Source organism: Harpegnathos saltator, unplaced genomic scaffold (assembly GCF_003227715.2).
Source record: "Harpegnathos saltator strain DR-91 unplaced genomic scaffold, Hsal_v8.6 scaffold384, whole genome shotgun sequence".
In the NCBI taxonomy this organism is placed as follows: Eukaryota; Metazoa; Arthropoda; class Insecta; order Hymenoptera; family Formicidae; genus Harpegnathos; species Harpegnathos saltator.
This window is the reverse complement of record NW_020230188.1, coordinates 946939-972348: the sequence shown is the minus strand read 5'-3', so window position 1 is coordinate 972348 and position 25410 is coordinate 946939. Positions and strand designations below refer to the sequence as shown.

The 25410-nt window shown below is 45.5% G+C and overlaps 3 protein-coding genes across 5 annotated transcripts in view; 2 read left to right on the top strand and 1 right to left on the bottom strand.

The window, feature by feature from the left end:
* Positions 1-5809, top strand: part of LOC105188720 (uncharacterized) — a 33198-nt gene extending 27389 nt beyond the window's left edge. Inside the window, exon 9 of the mRNA XM_019843948.2 lies at positions 87-5809. Within this exon, the coding sequence (XP_019699507.1) occupies positions 87-444 (358 nt within the window). The 3' untranslated portion in view covers positions 445-5809. The remainder of the gene's footprint in view (positions 1-86) is intronic.
* A 194-nt stretch (positions 5810-6003) lies between these two features.
* Positions 6004-12798, top strand: LOC105188717 (Alkaline phosphatase 12). Of its 2 annotated transcripts, XM_025300843.1 has the most exons (9): positions 6004-7009; positions 7099-7257; positions 7369-7571; positions 9485-9677; positions 11256-11419; positions 11488-11835; positions 11901-12099; positions 12169-12390; positions 12590-12798. In XM_025300843.1, exons 3-9 carry the CDS (start codon positions 7476-7478, stop codon positions 12763-12765), a joined length of 1398 nt encoding a protein of 465 aa, XP_025156628.1. In that variant the 5' UTR covers positions 6004-7009; positions 7099-7257; positions 7369-7475; the 3' UTR covers positions 12766-12798. The 2 variants fall into 2 exon arrangements, with proteins under 2 accessions (XP_025156628.1, XP_011148617.1); XM_011150315.3 differs by lacking the exon at positions 7099-7257.
* Positions 12799-13822: 1024 nt separating this feature from the next.
* LOC105188718 (uncharacterized) lies at positions 13823-17773 on the bottom strand. 2 transcript variants are annotated; one of them, XM_011150317.3, is made up of 3 exons: positions 17000-17773; positions 14921-15114; positions 13823-14620 (listed from the first exon to the last, which is right to left on the bottom strand). In XM_011150317.3, exons 2-3 carry the CDS (start codon positions 15006-15008, stop codon positions 14043-14045), a joined length of 666 nt encoding a protein of 221 aa, XP_011148619.2. In that variant the 5' UTR covers positions 15009-15114; positions 17000-17773; the 3' UTR covers positions 13823-14042. The 2 variants fall into 2 exon arrangements, with proteins under 2 accessions (XP_011148619.2, XP_011148618.2); XM_011150316.3 differs by lacking the exon at positions 17000-17773 and adding an exon at positions 15267-15597.
* Between the last annotated feature and the right edge of the window lie 7637 nt (positions 17774-25410).

Here is a 25410-nt window from a genome sequence, read left to right as displayed (position 1 = left end):
GACTTGCGGCACTTTAGGCGGATAGGGACACTCGCGGGAGATATGAGATATCGTGTAATTGACTCGTGCGATTGACGGGTTCGCAGATGCGCTCAAAAGATCGTGACGCAGCTGGAATCGACGCCGAGCCCGAGGGGCACTTCCGGCGTCGTCAGCACGTCGACGTCCTCCTCGTCGTCGTGCGGTCGCGCCGCATCCAAGAGGCCGGCGTCCGCGCCGAAGATGTCGGTGGTCCAGGAGGTGCAGAAGTCGAAGAAGGAGAAGGAACGGGAGAAGGAGCGTGAGAAGGCGGAGAAGGCGCGACAGAAAGAGGAGGAGAAGGCGGAGAAGAGCAGGCAGAAGGAAGCGAAGAAGCTTGCGAAGGAGGAGAAGAAGCGTGCGAAGAAGGAAGCGAAAGCGCGGCGGAAGGAAGCGGAGGAAGCTCTTCTTAGGGACGACAAGTAGGGGGATCCGATCGCGCGCAGATCTGGCGAAATGGGTATCGACAGTTTGATCTGTGTGTGCGGTACAGGCCTGCCGAGGACTCGCCGAGTCCACGATGACGACTGACGTAGACTTCCTCCGGTGTCCTGTACTCGCGTACAGAAGAGAGACCGAAAACGCGCGTTGGGCGCGACGAGTTACGGGGAAACAGTTGGCGCGAGATTCGCGGGAGTAACGGGGTTCCGCGGGCAGAAAGAGAGAGAGAGAGAGAGAGAGAGAGAGAGAGAGAGAGAGAGAGAGAGTGTTCGTTTGAAGGCCTCTTGAAAATTCCAGCTGCTAGCTACCGACTAATAAAAATGGCCTAGCACGAAGAAGCGGTTTCCCAAAGAGGCGAGCGCGTCGCGTGATTACAATGATGATTCTGTCGTTGTTGGGAAATCCGCGACGAATCATCGGCTATTCTCGTGGTCCGGTTGTGGCTTGAGAACAGATTATGGGTAGTCCTGAGACCAAAAGCGCGACGCAACGAGCAATCGTCGCGAGCGCGCACCGTGACTCGTCCCGGACCGACCGTCGTCTTCGGACCGTCTTCGGAGGCTCGAGCGGGAGAGTGTAGTGGAAGGTAAAACAGTATACCTAAGAAAATTCTAGAAGCGGCCAAACTTTAGTAACCCGTCATATCGAGTTATCGCGGACTAATACTATTATCGATAGGGCAACTCGAGCTATAGCGCTGTTAATCTAGAACCCGAGCGAATTGTTCCGACCTTACTCACATCCCCTCGTCTCATCGTCGCGATTTCCCCTTTATTCTCTTCCCCTCCCCCCTCCCCCGCACCACCACCACCATTCCGAGCACCCTGCGCACCCTCGTCGACTTTTGTCTGTGCTGACGACAGCAGCTCACCCGCGTGTGTCACATCCCCATGAGATTTTTTATTCGGTTCAAGCTGCTAAAACACGTACACGCTCGTACGTACATTTTAGGATTAATAAAACCGACGCGCAAATGTGATCTCTCTATCGGTTACACGGAAAACCATCGCGGAGTATACTCGACCTGATTCATCGACGCGACGGGCATCTTCACCGCGACGTTTAATCGCCGACCGCCAATTCGAGATAATCGATAATCCCGTTCCTCCAGTCAATTTAAACTAGCCATCGTGTCCTCGACATTGGAAAGAAAAACACTCGACTCTCGGTCCTTTCGTCCCATCCCTACATCTCACCCCCGACATCTCATCTCAGCTCATTGCAGAATCACGCGGGGCAGGACGCTCGCGAGATAAAAAATACAATTTGTCAACCTCGTCGGAGTGGCGCAGAGAGAGAGAGAGAGAGAGGGAGTAGCGGGAAGAAATTTATTCTAATCTCAGAGAGACGCGGGAGAGAGAATCGTTCGTACGGGAGGCCACCCCTCGTCCCCCGGATGACTCAACGTGGGAAATCTGACGGGTCGGCGGCGTTCTCTCGCTCTTTGAGATTCTTCCGATGAATCGAGGAGAAGATAAAAAGTAGACGCGAGCGTGTTACCCCGCTCCCCCTGTGTCGCCCATTCCGCGTTAGATACTCCCACACCTGTCGTACGTTGTAAATACACTCCACAGAGGATTTCGCAAGCGAGCTCGCGAAAGACTTTCATGCCGCGCGAACAGAATCGTACGTCGCGTACGAGGGTAGCCTAATAAGATCGATTTGTTAAAACGCGAGAGAGTATAGCTAATATATAACGAGATAGTCTTATATATGTATAGTACAATATACATTTATAAAAATATATATATATATATACATACATACATACATACATATACATATTATAAATAGAGAGAGACAGAGCCGATTTTTGAAACACAGCGCGTGTCTCGTTACTGTTTGTGAATTCGTAGGCTCATAGAAGAAACTCTTGTTATTGATTACCTTCGGTTCGACCTTTCTTCTCGCTCGGCAATCCGCGAGTGACTACTACTGCTGCTACTACTACTTCTATTAATACTACCTAACGAATCAAGCAATTGATTATGAATCGCTATATTCTACAACGTTCAGTAGATTCCTCGTGATGGATTTAAAGAAAAAAAGAAAAGAAGAAAACAGAAAAAGAAAAATACGCAAAGTTACATGAGAGTTACGCGCTGACTTTAACTTTAACTTTAAACGACGAAAACCCCCTGTATGTGTGTGTGTGTGTGTGCGCGTGTGTGTGTGTGTGTGTGTGTTTGTGCGTGTGTGTGTGTGTGTGTGTGTGCGTGCGCGCGCGCGTGAGTGTGTCACCAAGGCACACGCGTGTACACGCACGCGATACGCGAACGATTCTTCGAGGATTCTTAAAATTTCGCCCCTGATCTCGATTGTCTATCGCCTTGCGAGTCTCCCGTAAAAAGCAGCCGAAAATCAAAAGCAATTTTTTACGAAATCTGCGTATGTCCAGATTAACTGCAAGTCTCGATATCAAAAGGATCGATGAGCACGAGAGGTGGCGACGTCAGAGGATCTCTAACGATCCGGACGGGCGACCTCTCGTCGACGGGAAATTCAGTGTTACTTTATCGCCGTTTTAATGTAGCATTGACGGTTTAATAATAATGACAATACTTCTTTTGTAAACTGAAAAAGAGCGCGAGGCTTTCGTGAAACCTTTCGAAAGTCACGAACTATTACGAGCTGTCACATTATGATAGCGGGGACGGATGAGAAAGTCTCAAATGCCATTTCTTATTCCTTGGTTATTCACTCTCTCGTGGGATCGAGCTCGATGCGCAGTTTTTAACGCAAACGACGATAAAAGTATCGAACATCGGACGGTCTTTTAATAAGTTGATTCAATAAGTTGACTCACCGCCGTGTGAGGCACGCGCCAAGTACGATAATCGTACTGTGAATCACGAACCATATCTGTGCGCGTGCATACAATTTTGTCTCTGAAAGAAGTTACGGTTGACTTCAGGATCAAGCTTAAAATGCTTAAAGTCGTCGAAAATTAGCCAAAATAATCGGTTTATCTCGATCGATGAATAATTCCTACTTTCAATTTCCATCAAATGCCGTAGAAACAAATACGCCTCTATGACCGAACCAATTTTTCGAACTATCGCTGCAAAGATGTCTCAGCTGCGGAATAAATAAGTTATCACTCCTTAGTTGCAAATCTCTGTATATAATCATTTATTCAGCGTGATGCTGACGTTGAAATTACACTGTTATGGTTCGTCGATTTAGAAATCATGTATACGTAATGGGAGTAGGGAATCAGCGTTGCCCAAGAAACGACAGCGGCGATATTCGTGAAGAAATTGGACGGCGATTTTAATTGTATGTTAAAAGCGACCGCGCGCACATATCAATAGTAATTAGTCGATTTTAATTAGCGTCCTCGTTTGAGCCGCGTTGCACCGCTCGCTGAGACGACCCAATTTTCGTCTCTCTTTCTCTTTCTCTCTCTCTCTCTCTCTCTCCCTCACGCACGCCGCGCGCGCGATGCAAACGCCGGCGGAGCTAAAGTAATTGCACGACACAATCACGAGCGACAATGAGGCTAATTCGACGACGCTATATGAATTAGCGTGTAACGTTAACCGTCAATTATCACGCCCGTTGCATCGATCCCAACTGTGACGAGCCCGTGCGACTCGCACAGCGCACTCAATAATCAAAATGAGCGCATGAGCCATGTCTTCGACCTTCGAGCGGTCCTCTAGACAACTCGACGTGATGAAAGTGAGGATGATTGCGACGGACGATTGCGAAAAGAATCGCGAGGATGGGAGAGAGGCAGTGTCCAATTAAATTCAATAGGAAGATCCCTCCTATCGACAAAATGAACGGACAAAAGATGAAAAACATCTTCTTGAGGATTCGATCGAGTCCTTAAGCGCGACATCCGCTCAAGAGGGTATAGGAATATTAATTTTCAAGCCAGATTGCCGCAGAGATTGTCGAGGACCGGTCGTCGCGAGAAATCATTCAACATTTTAGGATTTAGGAGATTTTTCTCACAACACGGCTCACGCCCTCTGTACGCGAGGGCGAGACTTTCTCGAATCCCGAGACGAGAGCGAAGGAGGAGCTGTGTGTAACGAGCGCGAGCGTAACAGAGCGCCTGTCCAGAGGAGGCGAGAGTGTGCTGCGAAAAAAAAGCGCCGCGACGGCGAGCGTCGCTTCTCGTCACCGTCGTTAAGTCAATTTTATCGAGCACCACCGTCGAACACCGTCGCCGCGGATGTTGCGAGCGTTTCGCGAGCGATGATGGTTGCGGCGCGCGAGTGTTCGTCCACTCGTCGACCTCCGTCGCCGTACGTACCTTCGTGTACGTACGGCGACGACGGCTGGCTGAGCTTCGCGCGGTCGGCAAAAATCGATCCGATTCGACCTCTCAGAGTCACGCCAACAGGAAATGTCTACGTCCGCGACAAGATTGCATTGGGATAAAACACGCGGAGAAACATTCGCGAGAATCTGCTTGGGACGAAGCTCGCGCGAGGGTGAGACCGCGGGGTCGTCTCCTCCGACGTAACCGATTCGCTGAACCTCTCGCGTGATGAATTCTCTCAACGGTCGTGGAATTTGACAGGCGCGAGTGATATGATGGTACTGCGATGAGATCGATTTCATTGATCTCATAATGAGTAGTTGAGCAATAAACGACGCATTTGACGCGCGCACTGAAGAAGCGGCGAGGTCTGTTCTTTTACTTTTTTGCTTCGCATTGCTTGACTCGATGCCATGCTTGGAAAAGTGCGGTCGTACGCGTGAATCACGCGCGAACATGAAAATTCAGGGCCCTGCCCTGAAACACAACCGAGCTGCAAGGCAAGCCGCAAATTTCAACCGATGCTTAATGGGACACACGTGCGCCGAGGTCATATTTGATCTCATCGCAGTGGCTGAGGGTCGATATCGGAGAGGCGAAAGGAAACCGGTGAAGAGGAGAAAGTAGCGTAATCGTTGGCAATAATCTTCGATCTAAGAAGGATAACAAAAGAAGGTGTGCGCAGAAGAAGGGACGAGGAGGGGTGGGTGACGATTGTATCTCGTCTGCGTGCGATAGTACGAAAGTACGCGTATATCACGGTTAGACGTATAACGAGAAGGAACGACTTTATTGTACTTTATTATATATACATATATCTATAAGGCAAAATTTGTAGACACAGTTTATAATTAGATCGACATCGGCACGGCGATCCTCGTCCCGCAGGAAGGACGAGGCCCGGGTGTGCTCGACTCGAGTTTCAGCGTAATGCTCGCGTAACGACTTAACGAAAAATCCCATGTTGTACCCTTTTAACAGGCGATATCGAGAAGTTTTTGCGTTAACTGAGATTAGACGAGCGAGTTAAACGTTGCCTTCCGTTCGAGAGCTGGTGGTGCCGTTTTTTTTTTTTCGTTCCCTTCCCAAAAGAAATTTCCTTTCGATTTTGCTTTCTTATGAAACTACCTGTACTTACTCACCTACCTACCTACCCTGCCGTATTTACCGAGAGCGAAACGAGACGCCGTCTCGACCTGGGAGATCGAATGTCAAGGTGTGCGAGTTGCATAAAATCAAAATTGTCTGCGGCCAATCGTGTCAAGGACATCGAACGCGGAGATAATATAGAAATAATTTCGCGACAACCACCTCATGCACCTCGTTCGCTCGGACGGACGGACGAACGGGAGACATTCGTTGATCTCGTGCGATATGCGAAGCTCATTTTGAACGACGACAAACGTTCATGCCGGAGCGAAACGAATACGTTAACAGCCAGATGACGAGAGAGTAGCCGAGTTTCCGTTTCATCTATTGCGAGCTTTCTAGAAATTTTCAGGGCTTTGCCCCTTCTCTTCCCTCTTCTCGAATGTATATGTATTCTTCGACTGCATCTCGGATCTCATCGACTCGCGCTCGCGACTAAAGCGAGAGAATATGAAAAAGCTTGAGCGGTTGATTTTATCGAGTCTATTTTTAGTAGTTTTGTTCAAAGACTAACGAAAGACGAAGAGGAAGAAAATGGCGAAAGAGCGAAAGAGAGAATAGGAGAGAAGGATGGAAACTTATAAAAGATTATATTACGCGATGTGTTGCGGTCTGTAAGAACACGGACAATGGATATAAACAACAAATCAAATAAAACGTTACGATGAATGTTAGCTGAATCGGAATTATTTCTCTCATTTTCCCTTCTTTTCGCCTCTCCTTGCGGATGACACCGTGATTGCTGATTCTTATATACGCGAACGCTATCTGGTCCCAGTAAATTGGCGCTAAATTACCGTACGTCGATTTCAGTCGTGCAGAGTGGCTTCCTTTCCTTCGCGATCTCGTCAGACGCTCGATTTGACGACTCGACTTCACGTTGCAGAGATCTTTGTTACCGTTCGACATAATCCTCTCCGCACGATTCATGTCGCGTCTCAGCAGAGGACGCGAAGACCGACGTCCGAATAAGTTTGATCCGAAGCGTGCCTTGTCTCCTTCGCACAACGAGCCAATCTGCCAACGTGAGTTTAAAGCGCAAATTTAATAACAGAAAGATGAGGTTTCTCGCCGTCTGCTTCGCCGCATGTCTTTGTGAGTTCTTGCTTGCAACTGCAATCGAAGGTATTTGAATACAAGTATCACAATTTAATCACACACACTCGCATCACATGTCTCGCAAGTAAGGACTCATTGACCTATGATCCTCATAGTTCACGAAACTTCATGATACGCTATCGTGACGTGTATTTCAAGGACACGAGACCAATCTTACCCGTACGAGAGCGTACCTCCTTATCGACGAAATTTACGACGAGTAAATCTCGGTCTCGTTCTCGTGACGATTCGGAAAAATGCAGCATTACTTTCCGGTAGATAAAAACTCACTCCACTCCCTAAATCCTGCTGTACCATATTTGCACGAGTAATGCCTGTCAAATAAGGAAGACGATTGAACGACGTATCGTTGTTTTTTGGCGCAGACAGTCGGTACTGGCGCGACTTGGCGGACAAAGAACTGGAAGAGTCTCTATCGTATCGCTGGAACACGAAGAAAGCGAAAAATGTGATTCTTTTCTTGGGCGACGGGATGAGCGGGGACACCATAACTGCCAGCAGGATTTATCGCGCCGGTGAAACCAGTCGACTCGCATGGGAACATTTTCCCCATATCGGAATCCTGAAGGTCGACCCGTTCAAATTTTTATCTCACAAGAGAACCGCAAAAAGTGACCCTTCACCGATTTCAATGTATTTGAGCTCTATCGATAGGTCGATTATGTCGAGGTATGAAACCCCATAAAGGCTTTTGTCTCGGGAACGTTTTGTACGGGAGAGAGAGAGAGAGAGAGACAGAAAACCGTTGAAGCGTAATAGGTCTAAAAACGAAGTGACTATTTTTCTCCGTCCTGGCAAACGCAGGAAACAAATTTTTTCTTTAAGTTTTCGACCTGCTGAACACGATTATGCTATCAGAATCCTCTGAAAACCCCGGGAAAGTTGTGTTTTTGAGATTGTGTTTATATTAGTGGGGTTGTCCACAATTGCGAAAAGTTGATTTGCCTACGTCAGTTAAAAACATTTGAATCAGTCTGAAAATGACTACTTAGGAGTTTTCGAGGTCACTGATTACAAAGCTGCAGTCGGAATTTCTAATTCCAAAATGACGGATCCAATATGGCGGCCGCAAACATTTACTATCCGTTTATCAATTAAGTGTCTGAAAAGTACTTGATCGGCCTAAAGGTGATTACTTGGGGATTTGATTGTCAATTTTTCCCACGTTTCTTCCCCTTCAGCGAGTTATAAAAAAAAAAATTATTTCGACTCAATTCTGCTACCAACGTTCAAAAACAGTCGACTGAAGGTAAATACTAACTTAGAGCTCAATCGGCCAATTGATTATCGAGTGGTTGCCGATTTGAGAAACATAGTTTTGAGAAAACCGCGTTTAAAATTTTCGTACCGTTTGATGAAGTTTAAATCAAATTATTGATATTTACTGGTCAATCAGTCAACACGGATCCATAAATGGCTTCTTCCTCTTTCTCGTAAAATTGATGATTGTCAATACATAGTGCTTCTCTTTTAGCAATCCCGGCTTCTTTTGATATATTGACAATAACCGTGTTGTATATCAAGCGAAATTTCCTCGTCACCAGTTCTTCGCAACTTCGTTGCTGTTGTACTTGTAAAACTTTCACTCGTTTCTCCGGTATGCTGATTTTCTCTGAATTTTCTTTTTCTGGTCACTGAACTCTGACACGTGCGAGATATATTAGTTTTCAAACCTTTCCTACTATTCATTTTGCTGTATGTTCGTGTCTACTTCGTTCAGAGGTCGAGACGAAACTAAACCGAATAACAAAAGGCTTCTTTTTTTTGGCTAAACTGGTTATACAGAATGTATCTTTTTTCTTTCAATATAAGGCCCCAAACGGGCCTACTAAGGTATCCCGAGCAGGTATCAAAATAACAAACAACCGAACAACAAAGGAAACAGCAGAAAGGCGCAGCTGCGTCTCGGCTACGTTCCCCGCGCGACCGTACTTTTCAGAATTGCTATAACATTCGTTACTTCAGCCAGTTTTACGAATTTCACTATACGATTTTTATACGAACAGCTATATTTCAGAAAATCTGTAGTATAATAAAAGCCAAAGAACTCAAAATCGGTTTTTCCAATTTCTAGACGACAATACCGCCTTCAAGAAAAAAAAATCTGTTTCCTACGCTTGCCAGGACGATGAAAAATAGTCATTTCGATTTTAGACCTATTACTCTTCAACGGTTTTGTCTCTCTCTCTCTCTCTCTCTCTCTCTCTCTCTCTCTCTCTCTCTCTCTCTCTCCCTCTCTCTCTCTCTCCCGAAGAAAACGTTTCCGAGCAAAAGCCTTTATGGGGTTTCATGCCTCGACATAACCTATCGACAGAGCTCAAATACACTGATGAAATCGGTGAGGGGTCACTTCTTGCTGTTCCTTTAGGTCAGATAGTCGAGTTTTTCTATAACGCGTCACGTTGCCTTTTTTTGTTATTCGCATATTGAAAGTGACAAATTACATATAAAACCAAATATACATTATTCATCACCATGTAGACCTATAATACGAACAAACAAGTGCCAGATTCGGCTTCTACCGCCACTGCGCTCTTCGGCGGAGTCAAGACAAATTACGAGGTCGTTGGGGTGGACGCGCATGTGCAATTGGGAGATTGCGAGGCGAGCCTGAATGCAGATTACCATGTCGATTCATTCATAGCATGGGCCCAAGCAGCCGGTAAAGCCACAGGTCAGGTTTGAACCGCAAGCAGCAACACCAGGTGTTACATACGAGGGCGGTCCGATAAGTACTTAGCCTCACCGCCCGATGGCGCCGCTATCGCAAGAGAAATTTACTATCGTGTAGTACATTCTCGTAGACGGCTACTGTCGAAATTTCAGCCGAATCGGACTCGTAGTTTTGTTTTGACCGCGTGAGGAAGCGGGCGTGTCCGCGGATTTTAGAAAAATGGAAAAGGAGCAATATCGGTCGGTGATTCGATTCTTGTTTTTGGAAGGGAAATCGCGCAACGAAATCAAAGAGCGCTTGGATGCTGTGTGGATGCGGTGACTCTTCTCCTTCGATGGCGACCGTCAAAAATTGGTTTAACGAGTTTCAACGTGGTCGCACGTCGGTTTTTGATGAGCCACGCTCAGGTGCCCCGAAAACGGCTACCACGAAGGATAACATGACAAAAATCCACGATCTCGTATTGGCAGACCGCCGATTGAAGGTGCGCGAGATAGCTGAGACAGTAGGCATCTCAAAAGACCGCGCGTGGGTCATATCCTGCGTGAAATTTTGGGCATGAGAAAGCTGTCGGCGCGATGGGTGCCGCGTTTGCTCACTCCGGACAACAAGCGCAACCGTGAGACCACTTCAGAGCAGTGTTTGACGCTGTTTAAGCGCAATCCGAAGGAGTTTCTGCGTCGTTTCGTGACCGTCGACGAAACATGGATCCACTGGTACACACCAGAGACCAAGGAACAGTCGAAACAGTGGACTTCACCCGGCGAACGTGCTCCGAAGAAGGCGAAGACTGTCCTATCGGCCGGAAAGGTGATGGCCACCGTTTTCTGAGATTCACAAGGTGTGATCTACATCGACTACCTGGAGAAGGGCAAAACGGTCACAGGGCTGTACTATGCCGAATTATTGGGCCGATTCGACGCCGAATTGCCGAAAAAACGGCCCCATTTGGCGAAGAAAAAAGTGCTCTTCCACCATGACAACGCACCGCGGCTCACACCTCCGCCCTCGCCACGGTCAAATTGGTCGAATTGGGCTACGAACTGCTGCCCCATCCACCGTATTCTCCAGATTTGGCCCCGTGCGACTTCTTTTTGTTTCCAAACTTGAAAGTCACTCGCCGGGCAGAAATTTGAGTCGAATGAGAAGGTCATCGCCGCCACGGAGGCCTACTTTGCAGACCTCGAGAAAACGTATTTTTCAGACGGGTTAAAGAAGTTGGCGCATCGTTGGGTCAAGTGTATCGAGCTAAGAGGAGACTATGTTGAGAAATAAATCGCCACTTTTCCAAAATTTTCGTTTTTCTTTTGCAGGCTAAGTACTTATCGGACCACCCTCGTGTGTTGCGTAAATTGACTTAGTGGACAAGAAAAGAGTACCGAAAGAGCGACACGTGTTGATAGTGATTGATTTTAAAACACTTTATGTGTGTGTGTGTCAAAGTAAAATAGGAAATTTTGCTTTACCACCACGATATCCAAAGAAAGATCTTTGGGCTGTTGGACTACTAGACTTTATATGGCGGAATATTGGCTTATCTACAGTCTGATACAAACGATAACATAACATAAAATATAGGTTTCGTAACGACCACTCGAGTTACCCACGCGACCCCAGCTCCGCTTTACGCGCACTGTGCGAATCGTCGATGGGAATGCGAGGCCAAAATGCCGAAGAACGCCACCGGCTGCAAGGATATCGCCCGGCAATTAGTGGAGGATGAGCCCGGGAAGAATATTCGAGTAAATAGAGTAAAATAAACGAGACTGTAGCGAGGCAACTGACACTGGCGTTTCGTATTGTCCGCCAGGTGATCATGGGCGGTGGTAGACAGATGATGAAATCCAACGTGAACGCGAGTAAGTTTGACCCGGTGGACACTTGGGCCTGCTACCGGCGAGACGGCCGTGACCTCATCGATGAGTGGATGAAGGACAAGTCCGACCGTATGCTGGCCTGGAATGTGGTCCAAAACAATGAGGAGTTATTCCGCCTCGATGTCAACAATGTGGATTATCTACTCGGTATCTTCGCCAACGGCCACATCGAGATGGACTGGAAGCGCGAACGAGGTCCCAGGGGACAACCCAGTTTGGAACAAATGACCATTGCCGCCTTACGCGTTCTTCAAAAGTATCCAGAGGGCTATTTCCTGATGGTAGTAGCAGATCCGCTCTCTCAGCGAAACTGACCGCAGACACAGACACACGATCGCTCTTTCAGGTCGAAGGTGGCTTGATAGACTTTGCTCACCACCGAGGCCACGCGGCCCAAGCTCTCCTGGAGACAGTCCGTTTCTCGGACGCCGTCGACGCCACTCTTCGAATGGTCAACATCGAAGACACTCTCGTCATAGTCACCAGCGATCACTCTCACTCGATGAGCTTCAATGGATACAGTGCTCGGGGCTCATCCATTTTGGGTAAGACCGACGTGCGATGATGCCGTCTGCCGACCAGGCAAATCTTGTCTTAACGCGAGACCGTTTCAGAGATCGCTCAGAGATCCAAGTACGATGGTATACCGTACACGACATTGTCCTACAGCACGGGCGGCCCGAATAATGTCGCCTACACCGTGAAAGAAAACGGTCAAGTCGTGAGGATCGATCCGTCCCAATCGAACACCACTGATTTCACTTACAGTCAACAGGCCACGATCATAACGGACGAGGCTTATCACGGCGGCGGCGATGTGGCTGTGTACGCTATAGGTATATATCGACGATGTCTAATCAGATGTTACGAAGCATCGAGTGAGATGGTGCTTCAAAGAGTTGGAGGGCTTCTCGCTGGAAAGCAATCTCAACGCCGTTTCCGCTCGCGATCGACACTTGGGATTTCTCCGTAGCGAAGCCCGGCCCTGTCACAACGAAGCTCAATCGCTCTGAACACCTCGCTTCTTCTTTGCAGGACCGTACGCGCATCTTTTTCACAGCGTACACGAGCAGAACTATGTGGCGCACGTGATTGCGTACGCCGCGAAAGTCGGCAAGTACTCGAACGACGCGGCCACGATGTTGCAGCGTGTTTTCTCAATCTGCCTCTACGCCAGTCTAATTTTATTGATCCTGATCGCGTACAGATAAAACTAAGTCTTCGACACGCCGATGGGATGAGAAATCCGGTATTCGTAGGTTTATACTCGTCGAAGGCGTATATTTCTAAAAATCGCACCTACACGTTACATACTCTTATCGCGTGTAATTAAATGGTATTGCAAGTGCCCGCGGGATATATCACTTGCACCCACTCCATCACAGATCAGACTAAGTAGACTTTCAATGGACGTACCAAGTTCCTACGTAAATCCGTAGCCCTGCTGCTCTGCTCTGGAGCAGAATCTCGACCTCTCCTCGACGAGGAGAGGTCCCCCTTAGCTCGCGTTATACAACATACACATTGGCGCGGTTTATTTACAAACAGGTACGTTTAAAACGATTCTTCAGTCTTATGCTACAAAGGACGAGGTACTCGCAACGCTTGATAGTCGTTTCGTTAAGAGTACAAGAGGACCGCAAAAGTGGTGTCTTCTAAGATTACGTTTAAGAAAAAATAAAGATTATGCTTCGCATAAAACCTTTACTTACGCTATTTAAGTCTACCGAAGATACGTTCTTCATATGCCGTTTATGTACTCTACGCGATAGTCGCGAATAAAGTTGCTTCGGACTTTCGGCAATGTACAATGCAAGAAACGAGAATATGCACCGAGGAAGAAACACGTAAAAAAATAAAGAAATATTTATTCGGTGCCGGTACTAGTAACACATATTTATACTTAAATCTCGAAATCTTTTTATTTAAATCGAACAGGCAATTGCCTTTTATCTATCAGAAGTCACAGTGTCACATGCACATCTTCACGCTTGACAAAATGTTTCCTCGTTGTAAAAATATGTTTATTAGTGTGAACAAATGTGTTATTGGTACCCACCGGATATATAAATGCCTGTATTATTTAAATTCCTTTTTTTCTCTCGGTGCACATACACGCGAAATCTCTTCGCGACCTGGATCATCGAGTGTGAGAGTGGGAATCTAAAAGAGCTACGTCAAGATAAATGTAAGAAACTGCTGAGACCGACCGACCGAGTGTGTGTGTGTGTGTGTGTGTGTGTGTGTGTGTGTGTGTGTGTGTGTGTGTGTGTGTGTGTGTGACGTCCGTGTGTACGTGTGTGTTAACATATGCAGCAACAGCGCGAGTAGCAAGTTCCGGTACCGTGCGAATGGTCGTCGTACACGGGAACTCGAATCCGGTAAGAAGAAGAGCTCGATCCGGAAAACCTGGACTCTCTCGGCTCTTCTACTGTCTCTAGACGACGAAGCGACTGACCGAAACGGCGAAATAAGGGAAGACGGAGGATCACTTGAGCTTCTTCCTCTCGCACTTGCCGATGTTGTAGAGCACGACTCCGTGCAAAAGTATCTTGAGCGCGATGCCACCGAGGAAGAGCAGCGCGGAGATGAGGAAGATGAAGCCCGGGGTGTACTTGCTGAAGAACGTCAGATTGCACAGCATCACCACCTGGAGGGCCAACAGCAACGGCACGAGATACACGGCGGCAACTAGGAAGACGGGGCGTTGTTTGCGATTCTTCGGCCTCTCGAAGTTGCTGAACTTGGCGGTCGGACTGGTGAAGCGGTCGGCGGCTTCGCTCGCGGGTTTCGCGATCTCTTCTGGTAGCTCTCTGCTGAACTTTCGCTTGCAAAAATCGTACAATACCACTTGGCGTAGATTTTCATACGCGATGAAAAAGCTGACGATGATGTCGCGCAGGAAGCGGCTGAGATAAACGTGCACCGTGCGCGCTATTGGGTGCGACTTGGAGTTGTCGAAGGAGTAGAGAAGATAAGGCAGCAGATTGAGATTCTGACAACAGTGACGGATCTTTTGCATCGACGCATGTCGGAACAGCATCGGCGGCCCGCTGTAGCTCCCGTCTATCAAAGAGGAAAGAAAACATGATTGCATTATAATCGCCTCACGGGCGGAGCGTTAAACGTGGGATATCATCGCTCGTGTGCTGAAAATAGTCTCATTATGCGATACCGCGAATATGTAATTTGCGCGATAAGCGATCATATCAAGAGTGAAAGAGAGTGAAAGAGAGAGAGAGAGGGAGAGAGAGAGAGAGAGAGAGAGAACAGAGAAAGAGATATTAATTGGCCAAAATATATATTTTATTTGTAAAGCAGCCGACTCTTTTGATAACACGAGCGCCGAGATCGCGGCCCGCTTACCCTTGAACATATCGGAGACACGTCTGACGAGAGTCGGTTTTCCCTTCAGCACATCCTTCTCCTCCATGATTCCTGATACCTGCGACATCTTGGCAAGATTCTCAGGGAGTGCGTTCGCTTTACGTTCGAAGAATGATCTTCACGTGGACGTCTTCGTGGTTAGGTGAGGATGGTCTTCTCCTGCGGGATATCACCTGGAAGGAACCAGCGGTCAGTGATGAAACTGATCCAACGGCAAGTGCATCAAGATATGGTTCTGATGTGGTCGCGATCGCGATCGCGTAGAAGCCGGTTTCGATCGAATACGAGAGGTGCTTCGGGTGCGATTGAAAACTTAGCTGATTACCGATCGTTTACGGCGACGATAACGGGAACCCGTCGCGAGGATCACCAGCGAACGTTTCGGCCAGCACTGAGAGATCTTTGTCGTTGGCGAAGTCGCAGTTCGGCGGTGTCGAAGCTACGTGGTAAAAAAAAGGCGACACAGTCCGATAGCCCTGTCGACCCGAGATTAATCCACCGATCACAGCAACTTCTTCTGCTGAATACTGAAGCTTCGCAATCGCGAGAAATGTTCGCGGTGCAATTTGCTGGATCTTTTTTCCACGGAATCGATGTGACGAAACCACGCTTAAACTTTAACCCTGAATCTCGCGTCTTGATGAGGCTGCCTGTTCCTTAAGTTACACACGAATCACACATTTATCTGTGATTTTTTTTCCTCCACTCTTTTATGATATAAAATTCTTATAAGGAAAATATTTTGATATTTTTTTATCAGATACTCCATTATTGATGTAGATCAAATATATTTTATCGTGCCACTGCCGATGTTATTAAATGTAAACACGCAAGAATTCTATTCAAATTGAAAAATAATATTTATAAGTTTTTTATATCTGCTTGCGATTTGCACTTATAACCGAGGACAATACTGAATTTTTTTCTTAGCTTTGGCTCTTGGTTGTCGTGATCGGCAAGTTTTTTTCGCAGAAACTTGCCCATTTGCTTTTTACGGAACAAGCTGTTTTGAAGGATAACATGTACCTGCCTTTCGCTCGCTGCAAAATGGAATAAAAGCTTTACTAATTAATGACATACTCGAGTAGATCTACATTGGAATCCACAGTGACGCGGCGAAGTAACAAAAACTTATATCTCGCACAACAACAGAATATTCACACGATTAATCAGCCGACAAAAAATAAAACGAAGGTAAATACTTCGATCAGCGATGACGACAAACAGATGTTTTTTTCACTGTAAAATATGTAAGCGCCAATTTATTCTTGATTTTTAATATCGAACTGTTTCGCGTATCGCGAGGAAACATTAAATCATTCGCTCGAAAGTTTGTAAAAATTTGGTTGTTAGTTTTGTTTAATTTGACCATGCCGTTACTTTCCCGCCACACGAATTGGTCAGTAAACTTTGCAACCGTAGCTCAATATTTGCCTGCATGCTCTGTTGAATGTACGCGCCGCGAGGTACGGTTAATGCCAAGTAGCCAATAAGATACATCGGCATTGAGAGACCGGCGGAAAGTACGCAAACGGAGCAAAATTTTCGTCAGTCACGATGAGTATATCTTTCCCCCACGTTTGCCAGTTTCAAATAACGGTCAATGCGCGGAAGAGTCAAGCCCTAAACACAATGCCAGGCAACAGGCAATAAGAATAAAAATAGACCAATCACAATAGATTATTCTTGTAATAGTCGATTGTGATTGGTCTATTTTTATTCTTATTGCCTGTTGCCTGGCGTTGTGTTTAGGGCTTTAATGTTCAGCGATATAGCGCGATGCTAAATTTAGAAGTCGCGATTAGTCGCACAAACGCCCGTCCTGCGATACGCTCCTGCCACGAATTTCAGTTGCGATCGATCCCGTTGGTCAAATTGGCAGTCATTAGAGTGACGTGTTCTGCGTTCGAATTAATAGAGCGAAAGCAAGAGACCAAGTACCATCGAGAGAGAGAGAGAGAGTGAGCGAGAGCGAGAGAGAGCGAGAGAGAGAGAGAGACTAAAGTTCCTCATATCCTCTTTACCTCACGACGCAACATTCTCTGCTCCGATGCTCACCTTCGTGTTTTTTATTTGGACGCTCAGAATTTCGGAGATTGGTTCACAGGCACTGGGGGAGATTCACGGGTTCTCCTTTCCGAGAGACTCCGGTGAGACGGTCCCGCGAGCTAACTGTACTTCTTGTAGAGGTTGAAGACTATGGGAAACTCGCGAAATATGCCCATCCTTCGTCGACTCTCGGCGCTCCTATGCGATCAATAGCGTACAACGCGTGACTGGTGGAAGAACTGCCGGTGCTGCCGGAGTGCGAGTGTTGTTGAATCTCGATGCTTCGTGCGGCGACTAACCGGCTTTTGTCGTGTGGCGGCCAGTGACTACCACCAAGTCGTCATCCACCTCCACTTCCGAGTGTGAACCCATGACTGGGACCGTAGAGGCGGTCAACCACGCGGAACGTGCGCTGAACCAGCCAGAGCGGTAAGTTCCATCCCTGCCAACAACGGATTGGCCGACATCGGCGGTTCCAACGGGCTAAACCAATGGGCGGGAGAACATGAATGACTGATGTGTTTGTGAGGTGAAAGATCGACAACGTGGGAAATGCGTGCCCAACCACTCTGAAACGCGCCTCTCGGCACGTACACACATACAGCGTGCTCGCTTCTTGCGAGCATGCGAATCATCACGGGTCTATGACGCCAGAAGCACGATGATTAAATGCCGTCACGTAGCTCTGCTCTTATACCGTCCCTCTACTTTGTGTTGAAACCAGCTCGGATTTTCCCGTAGAGGTTGAGACCGCTACTCTACGATTGGTTCTTTTCCTTGGTTCTTTTTTTATTCTACAATTGTGAAGGGTCCTCCGAAATGTCGTGACCGGAGATTCTGTTTTATATCTTGCTCTATTGATTACTGTATTATCGCGGATAATGAGGAAATAATTTATAACAATGTACCCAGAATATAAGGAAAATACTTATTGCTATTTATGCAAATTAAATACTATGTATTTATAACTCGCAAGCTTTCTATCTGATAAAAACCTCATTTAAATGTTTCCATCTCTTTGACACTTTATCTCTCACCAAACTGATCATTTATTTCGCCAAATTGATTATCAAAATTTTAGTTCCGTCTGAATCCTTTTTTTGTCTGTAGCGCAGTTCGACAAGAAAGATAAAAAAAATGAATAATGAAGAATGGAAGAAATGTAAATTAAATATTTTATACATTGCACGAACACATCATCAATTACTGAAGCGTAGCGACCCAGAATTTTATGAGATTTGTCTATTTTATATTTATAAATTTCTTTACCGTGATAAATTATCATGGCGCACATTCACAGGATTAAGCAGGATAAATAAATACAATGGAGAGCAAATACAAAAAAGAATTTGTAATACGAAGAAGAATTTATAATATAAAACTAACCAACATGTATCTGGAAAATCTGTACGTCTTCCGTTATCTTCGATTATCCGTCGTGTGACATTGATTATTATCAGTTATGGAATTTTCGTGGCGAATAAATTACAGCTGTCTGCAACGACGGGCGTTCAACGCCATGGAAGACGTCTGCTGATTTTGCACAGCTGGCATATCCATTTAATGTCGTCAAGTTTGAACGGCTGTTGACCTTGCTTTTTCAACGGTGAATATACATCGTGCATTTTGCTATCACCGCTATCGATTCGCATGAAACAAATGTATACCACCAATATGTCGGAATTAACAACGGAAATAATTACGAAACAAATAGGAGAAATAATGAGAATAACGGACATCGAGAAAGCTGCATTTCTGACAGAGCAAAGGAAACCTCGGGGCGCGCTTGTAATGTATTATGTTTGCTCGTGAGCAGCCCGTAATTAATAACCGCCGGTAATTATCGGTTGAATTATACCTTTATGGCGAAATCAAGGTCGACGTATCGCCAATGGCATTTCTGTATAATCTGAAGAACGCAAAGTTAACCGACTCGCAGTCGGGTTTATTTCTATTTCCCACAAAAGTAATTTAATTTTATATACGTACGTGATGTGTATGCAGACAGTGGATATTTCAGCATTATTCGACATAACTTGCAAAATTGCCGCGTTTAGATATACCGTAACGATAGTCAACTTAATGTTTCGTGTAGCTACTGAAAAAATGTTGCATCATAACAAACAGGGAGATTACAAAATCAACATCGGGTATTTACATGCGAATATATCGCGAAACGGCCTCGCGAGTGACAAGAGTGTCTCGGCGAATCCCGTAGTCTTACGTAACACTCTCGCTGCTCTTTCAGAAGCTGGGAAAATCGGCGTAAAATGAAACCTTTCGTTCAAGCCGAAATAAAAGACCCGACTATTTCTAAGATCAGAGATCAAGGACCACGAAGCGTTTCAATGGAGACGCTTCCATAGAATCGACATGTTAATTCCGCTCGTTAGCGCACGCGAAAGACGCGTGATCGCGAGCTGCAGAGGCAGAAAGACACATTGTAACAGGTTGTGGGAATCTTATCCGCGAGAATATAACTCTATCGAACACGCGCGCGAGTCTCGTCAGAGTACAAATATCGATTTCGCTACGTCGCTTATCGACTCCGTTTTCTGAATGCTGGAACGCGTATCGCGTGTGGCGCATTGGGCGTGGTTCAATGTCGTTCGAACGGATGGATTTGGGTCGTTGTGTCTACATTACCATGTAGACAAAACATAGTTGCGTTAACAGTATCTCGCCGAGACGGACTTCTCTTTCTTCGGCAATTGGCCCAGTTAATGCGAGTCACTTCCGAGACGCCGCGACAAGAATCAATATCCGTGGAAATTTTCCGCTGCTGTGTCTCAAGCCGATCATATTTAAATCTTTCGTGCACACACAGGATATTTCTTAACGTTCCGCCAGCAGGATGAACGATGATGGAAAGATTCTCAATGACGATGATTCTACGATGACGATGGAAAAAATGTGGAAATTAATTCGACGATGGGAATAAAATATTACATGGAGACAAAATATTGCTCATACATGCACACGATCTGCGATTTAAGTTATCACAACGACCCAAATCCATCCGATTACGAGTCCTAAGACTTTTTTAAGGAGATTCGTTTCTTCACAAAGTGGAATTTATTCGAAACTTATAAATGCACACATGCTTGCTCGTTTGATGTTTTACTTCCTTATCTGTAACATTTTTCTCGATTGCACGCAATCACTGCAAATCGTGTATTTTAACGATGCAAAGTGACGTACAACTTGAGTCGCACAGCGCGCTGCAATCGCTGACAGGTCTGAAAGCATGTCGAAATGTCCCAAGGGATTCTCATCGTAAAATGTCGAAAATACCGAGCACTCGCTACACCAATGGGTAAGTCGAGAGAGCATGCACCATCGAAATTGTAAAAGAGTTTTCGAGAATCGACTACTGGCAACGAATTTCAAAAGGTATTTTCGACGGTTTACAAAAGAGAGAAAGAAAAATGGATAAACCGCTGAAACAAAAAAAAAAAAAAGGAACTACTACTGGGGAAAAAAGGATATTGTTTCGAAATAATTGTTAAAGTTGCGTAAAACTGCGCGAAGAGAGAAACGAGCTGCGCTCGGAGGATTAAAAATATTTTCGCATGCGCCTGAGATGAAAGAATTTTGCTCCTCATCAACGTCCAGCTGTTCCCTACAGTGTCGATGGACTTCCCCTCCACCACGTTCCCGACTCTATTCCTGTACTTGTAATTTCCTTCCTTTTCGTCGCGTCTCCCTGAATCCGGTCGCCGGCGCCACAGATCATTGCACAAGTCCCGCGTAGACAGCCAACCGCGGCGAGCTTTTTCGCGCTTGTCACGCTGGTCTTTTTTTCTCGGCTGCTGTTTGGAATCACAAGCTCCGCTCTGTGCATGACCGAGGATCGAAAGTCAAATTTATATCATAATTTGTTGTCGTGTTTGTCACGTGCTGTGTCAATTATAACCGGATGTATTCCATCAGCGTCAAGCGGTTGATAATCCGTCGCTCATGACGAGTTCAACCTGCCTGCTTCATAACGCCGTATATACACATAAATGCAGAACAGAGCAACGCTTTGTACGACGAAGGAAACTTCCCCCCTGAAAATGAATCATTTAACGAAGAAGAATTGACATTTTCGTTCCGAACATAAAACAACATAATCGACATAGGCCACATAGTCGAGCATATCTAATTTTACTTTGTCGTGTATAATATAATCGTGACATTGGATCTAACATTGGATGATATTCGTGTTATACCTCTCTTCTCGCATAAACATTAATGAATTTCTTAAAATTACTTCAATTGGAGTTTATGCAACGACACCGATAAGCTCTGGCAAATTATTATATGTACGTAAATGTTCCGGTAGAAATAAAATCTAACGAGTCCGAGAGACGCGGTTTCTCCTGTATACATGCCGTGATAAGGGACGATAAGGTCATGTTTGTAGCACGTGTCTGAATCCCTCGCCTCCGCCAATGGTAACGTCGATCACGGAGCGATCACGTGCACGGACCACACTCTTGCTCATCCGCAACATATGTTTAGGTCAAGTTCTTCAGCAGGTGGGGCAGCAACGGCCAGTACGCTCACGTTTTTCCGACAATTTTACTTCAAGTTACCGTGCTGGTACTTAGCACTAATGCCACGAAGACGAATATATATAATTTATTGGGGAAATAAATCTTTTTGCAACGATGCGATTCATAACACGCGCCGCTGGTGTCTTTATCTCCAGAGAGAAGCAAAGGATCGGTCGCAAGAAACTCTGGTGAATTTGCTTGATATTTACGAGAAGAAGATGCTCAGACAGATAAATCGGTAACCTCGGACAATTTGTTGAAAAAAATTCTTTTGGACTTTCGCCTGTTATTTTGATCGAAAAACTTGAAGAAACTCTCTCTCTCTCTCTCTCTCTCTCTCTCTCTCTCTCTCTCTTTCTCTTTTTCTCTCTTTTTCTTTTATCAATTCAGTGCAAATGTCTAATAAACAAATAATTTGTCTCGAGCACAGAGAGAGAGAGAGAGAGAGAGAGAGAGAGAGAGAGAGAGAGAGAGAGAGAGAGAGAGAGAGAGAGAGTAATCACAAATGTAAACAGTCGAAATTGAACAAAGTTCTCTTTCGTATCTGGAATTTAAAGTCCAAATGAGCTATACAGCCCAACGCGCAGTGAACGCGGTGAAGCGGTGAAAACATAAAGTTGCGCGCCTGTGCGCGACTGAGAAGTCGATGGCAAGTTAAGGACAACGAACGTCTGCCACACGAGACACACGTGCGCACGCGGTAACACATGCATTGCGAACAACTGTTTTTTCCTTTTCTGCTTACCGTCCGTTGCGTTTCTTCTCCTTCTCTCCGGATCGGCTCGCCGAGCGGTCATTTCTCGCTATGCGTGCGTTTTGATTGACTCAAATGGCCGGCTATGAGAGTAAACGGAGGGTTTACACGTGAAAAGTGCGGCGCAACCGCAAGCGACGTAATTGGAAAACTGAAAAACAACTGCGGCTGCTTTGCCGTGAAGTTACGGCTCGTTGAGCCCGAACTGTTACCCGTGACTTGAATCCCGCGTACTTGCATACGCATGAAAATTACATACAACTTACGTGAATCAGAAAACCTCTGGTATTTTCATTTTTTCCCAAGCTTCATATGTATCGTGCTATTTGGGAATATTAAATCGCTCTCTCTCTCTCTCTCTCTCTCTCTCTCTCTCTCTCTCTCTCTCTCTCTCTCTCTCTCTCTCTCTCTCTCTCTCTCTCTCTCTCTCTCTCTCTCTCGAAACTTGATAATTATGGCACAATTATATGCATGCGTATGACAAAACGCTGCGTCTGAAGACGCAGCGTTTTTTCGTACGAATTTCGACTCAATAACTATGCTATCTCTCATTGCAATTAAACGTGTCTCACAAGCACGTTACATCGCCGAAAGTGTGAAACAAACGAGATATTTGGAATTGAGGTGGTTCCCTCCAGCCAGAGTCCATCGTTGCCTGATATGCACGTACGTGCCTCGCGTTATGCATTCCGGGCGCTGTTGGGAGTTTTTATCAATATGTGCACTCTCTTTGCCAAGAGCTCTCGTGCAACTGTACAAATATGACGAATCGTTTGCGCCCGACAACGAGTTATCGCTTTACGCGGTGTTTTCTGACGACACCGCGTGTGTGTGTGTGTGTGTGTGTGTGTGTGTGTGTGTGTCTTCTGACGGATTAGGCGAATTTTTAATGAGACCAAATGTGCAAACGTTCGCCGCGAACACGACGCGAACACGACGCGACTGGATACTGGATTCTCATTACTTCGCTGAAATGCCGAAGAAACGATCGAGTTTACGAGCCAACGACGTACACCGACGATACTGATCTTTTTTATCGTATTCACAATAGGTAGCGCTCTCTTTCTCTCTTTCTCTCTTTGGTTCTGTTTTGCAAAAATCGAAGCATTATCATGCGTGAATCGTGAACGCCCGACGAGCGGCGCGGATTTAAGGGAGCGGCCGAGTGGAAAATGTACAAACGCAGAGATCGTCTCTCAGTTGCTATAAATATTTTTAATTTTTACTTTTCAAAAGCAAAATCACAGCTACATAAGATGTTCGATAATCATTAATATAATATAATAATAATAATAATATAATAATAATAATAATAATAATAATAATAAAATAATAATAGAAGATAATAATATTAATAATAATAGATAAAATTATATATATAATAGTTTCTTCTCTGTCTCTTGGATCCGTACAGCAGATATTTTAATACTAATGACCACATACGATAGAATCTCTCTAGCTTCTTCGAATAACAGTACGTTCTACTGGTATACAACTCCCTCGCTTCGCTCTCGTTTTGCTTTCGTCATTTTCGGACGATAACCACATATGTATATATATGTATATGTATATGTATATGTATATGTATATATATATATATATATATATATATATATACACACACATATCTCACATATCATATAATAATATATATAATTTTCATAAATTACATATATTATATATATAATAAAGGGCTTTTCGACATTTATAAGGCAACCATCAAATATCGTTGCTGATAACTCTCGTCACTTCTCACTTCCGGACGTTCCCCTCACGTTCCAGCAGAATTCACTTCTCGCGATTACATTTCGAGCGAGCGAATTCTCCTCGATCTCCTCGTTCTCCCTTCGTTCTCTCTTCGTTTGCCCCGCCTGCCCACACATCCCGCCGTCGATTAAACACTAAATAAATATTATACAGATTTGTCTATATCGACCATGCCTAGTCCTCCGTAGTCCCGCAAGTGTCTCTCGACTTAACAATAGTAAAAATGTACTTCGACTTTTACAACGTGGTTTTATGGCACTCGTTTAATGGCTGGGCTCTACAAGCCTCTCCACGTTCCCGATGCGAACGATATCTTCGGCTTCGCGTATGTTCTCCTCTCTTTCTTCCTTTTCTATTCTTCCTTTCCTCTTTTCGCACTCTGCGCTCTCCGGGGTTGGTATCCGCTTCGATATCGCGTTACGTCGCCAGCGCGACACGCGATACCGAGACTGGCGAGCTTTCTCCGCGATTTTTGACAAATCGTCGCGCAGAGACGACGCACCGTCGACGTGGACAGGATCGATGACTATCGACTCGCTATGGAATGCTACTATTGTAATATTTAAGAAAAAAAAAAAAAAAAAAAAAGAAACTATTAAGAACGCGTCTATGTAGTCTCTGGATCCTCCGACTCGCGCTGATCCGAAGGATTCGTTCGATCGACCGAACGACTTTGATTAGGATTACGATCGGTCCTTCGTGTAGGTTCCTTCGTAATCGTAAATCGGTGTCGCTCGGCTATCTCTCTGGTTATCGGTACTGTGAAGTGGAAAATCGTAAGGACCAAGTAATCTCCAAACGTGACAATTTGCCGAGCTTCTTGGCGAGCTTCGTTGCTCGTGTTTATCGCTGCTTTCAAAGTTTCACCAATCTCCGTTTACTTTCCTTCCTCTTTTCTTCCCTTCCACGACTACGGGTCACAGTGGATGAGACACGTCCTATTAAAATAAATAATTCCTTTCCTTATATTACTCAAAATGTCCATTTTTGTACACAGCGTCTTATAATTTTTTACTTCACAGTTATTGCCGCATTAATACACGCAATCGGCGCTCCTCGTGCTGGAGGAGGACATATTTTCGACGATGAAGCGCGACTTCTCCTTTACATTTCACAGTAGTCGGGACAATTAACGGGCCAGTTTCGATATGTGAAACATGTCGCGAGATTTTTGCTCTTCTATCTAAGGTATCACTCGCATCTGTTGCCGGATATGAATATCTCTCTGATAAGATCGTTACGCGTGTGTTTGGCCAGACAAACGGTGTCGCTTTACGGCTTCGAAATCACGACTGACCTATATCTACGACGTAAATTAGAGCATTCGACCGACGACTATTATCGCTTGCCACGATGCG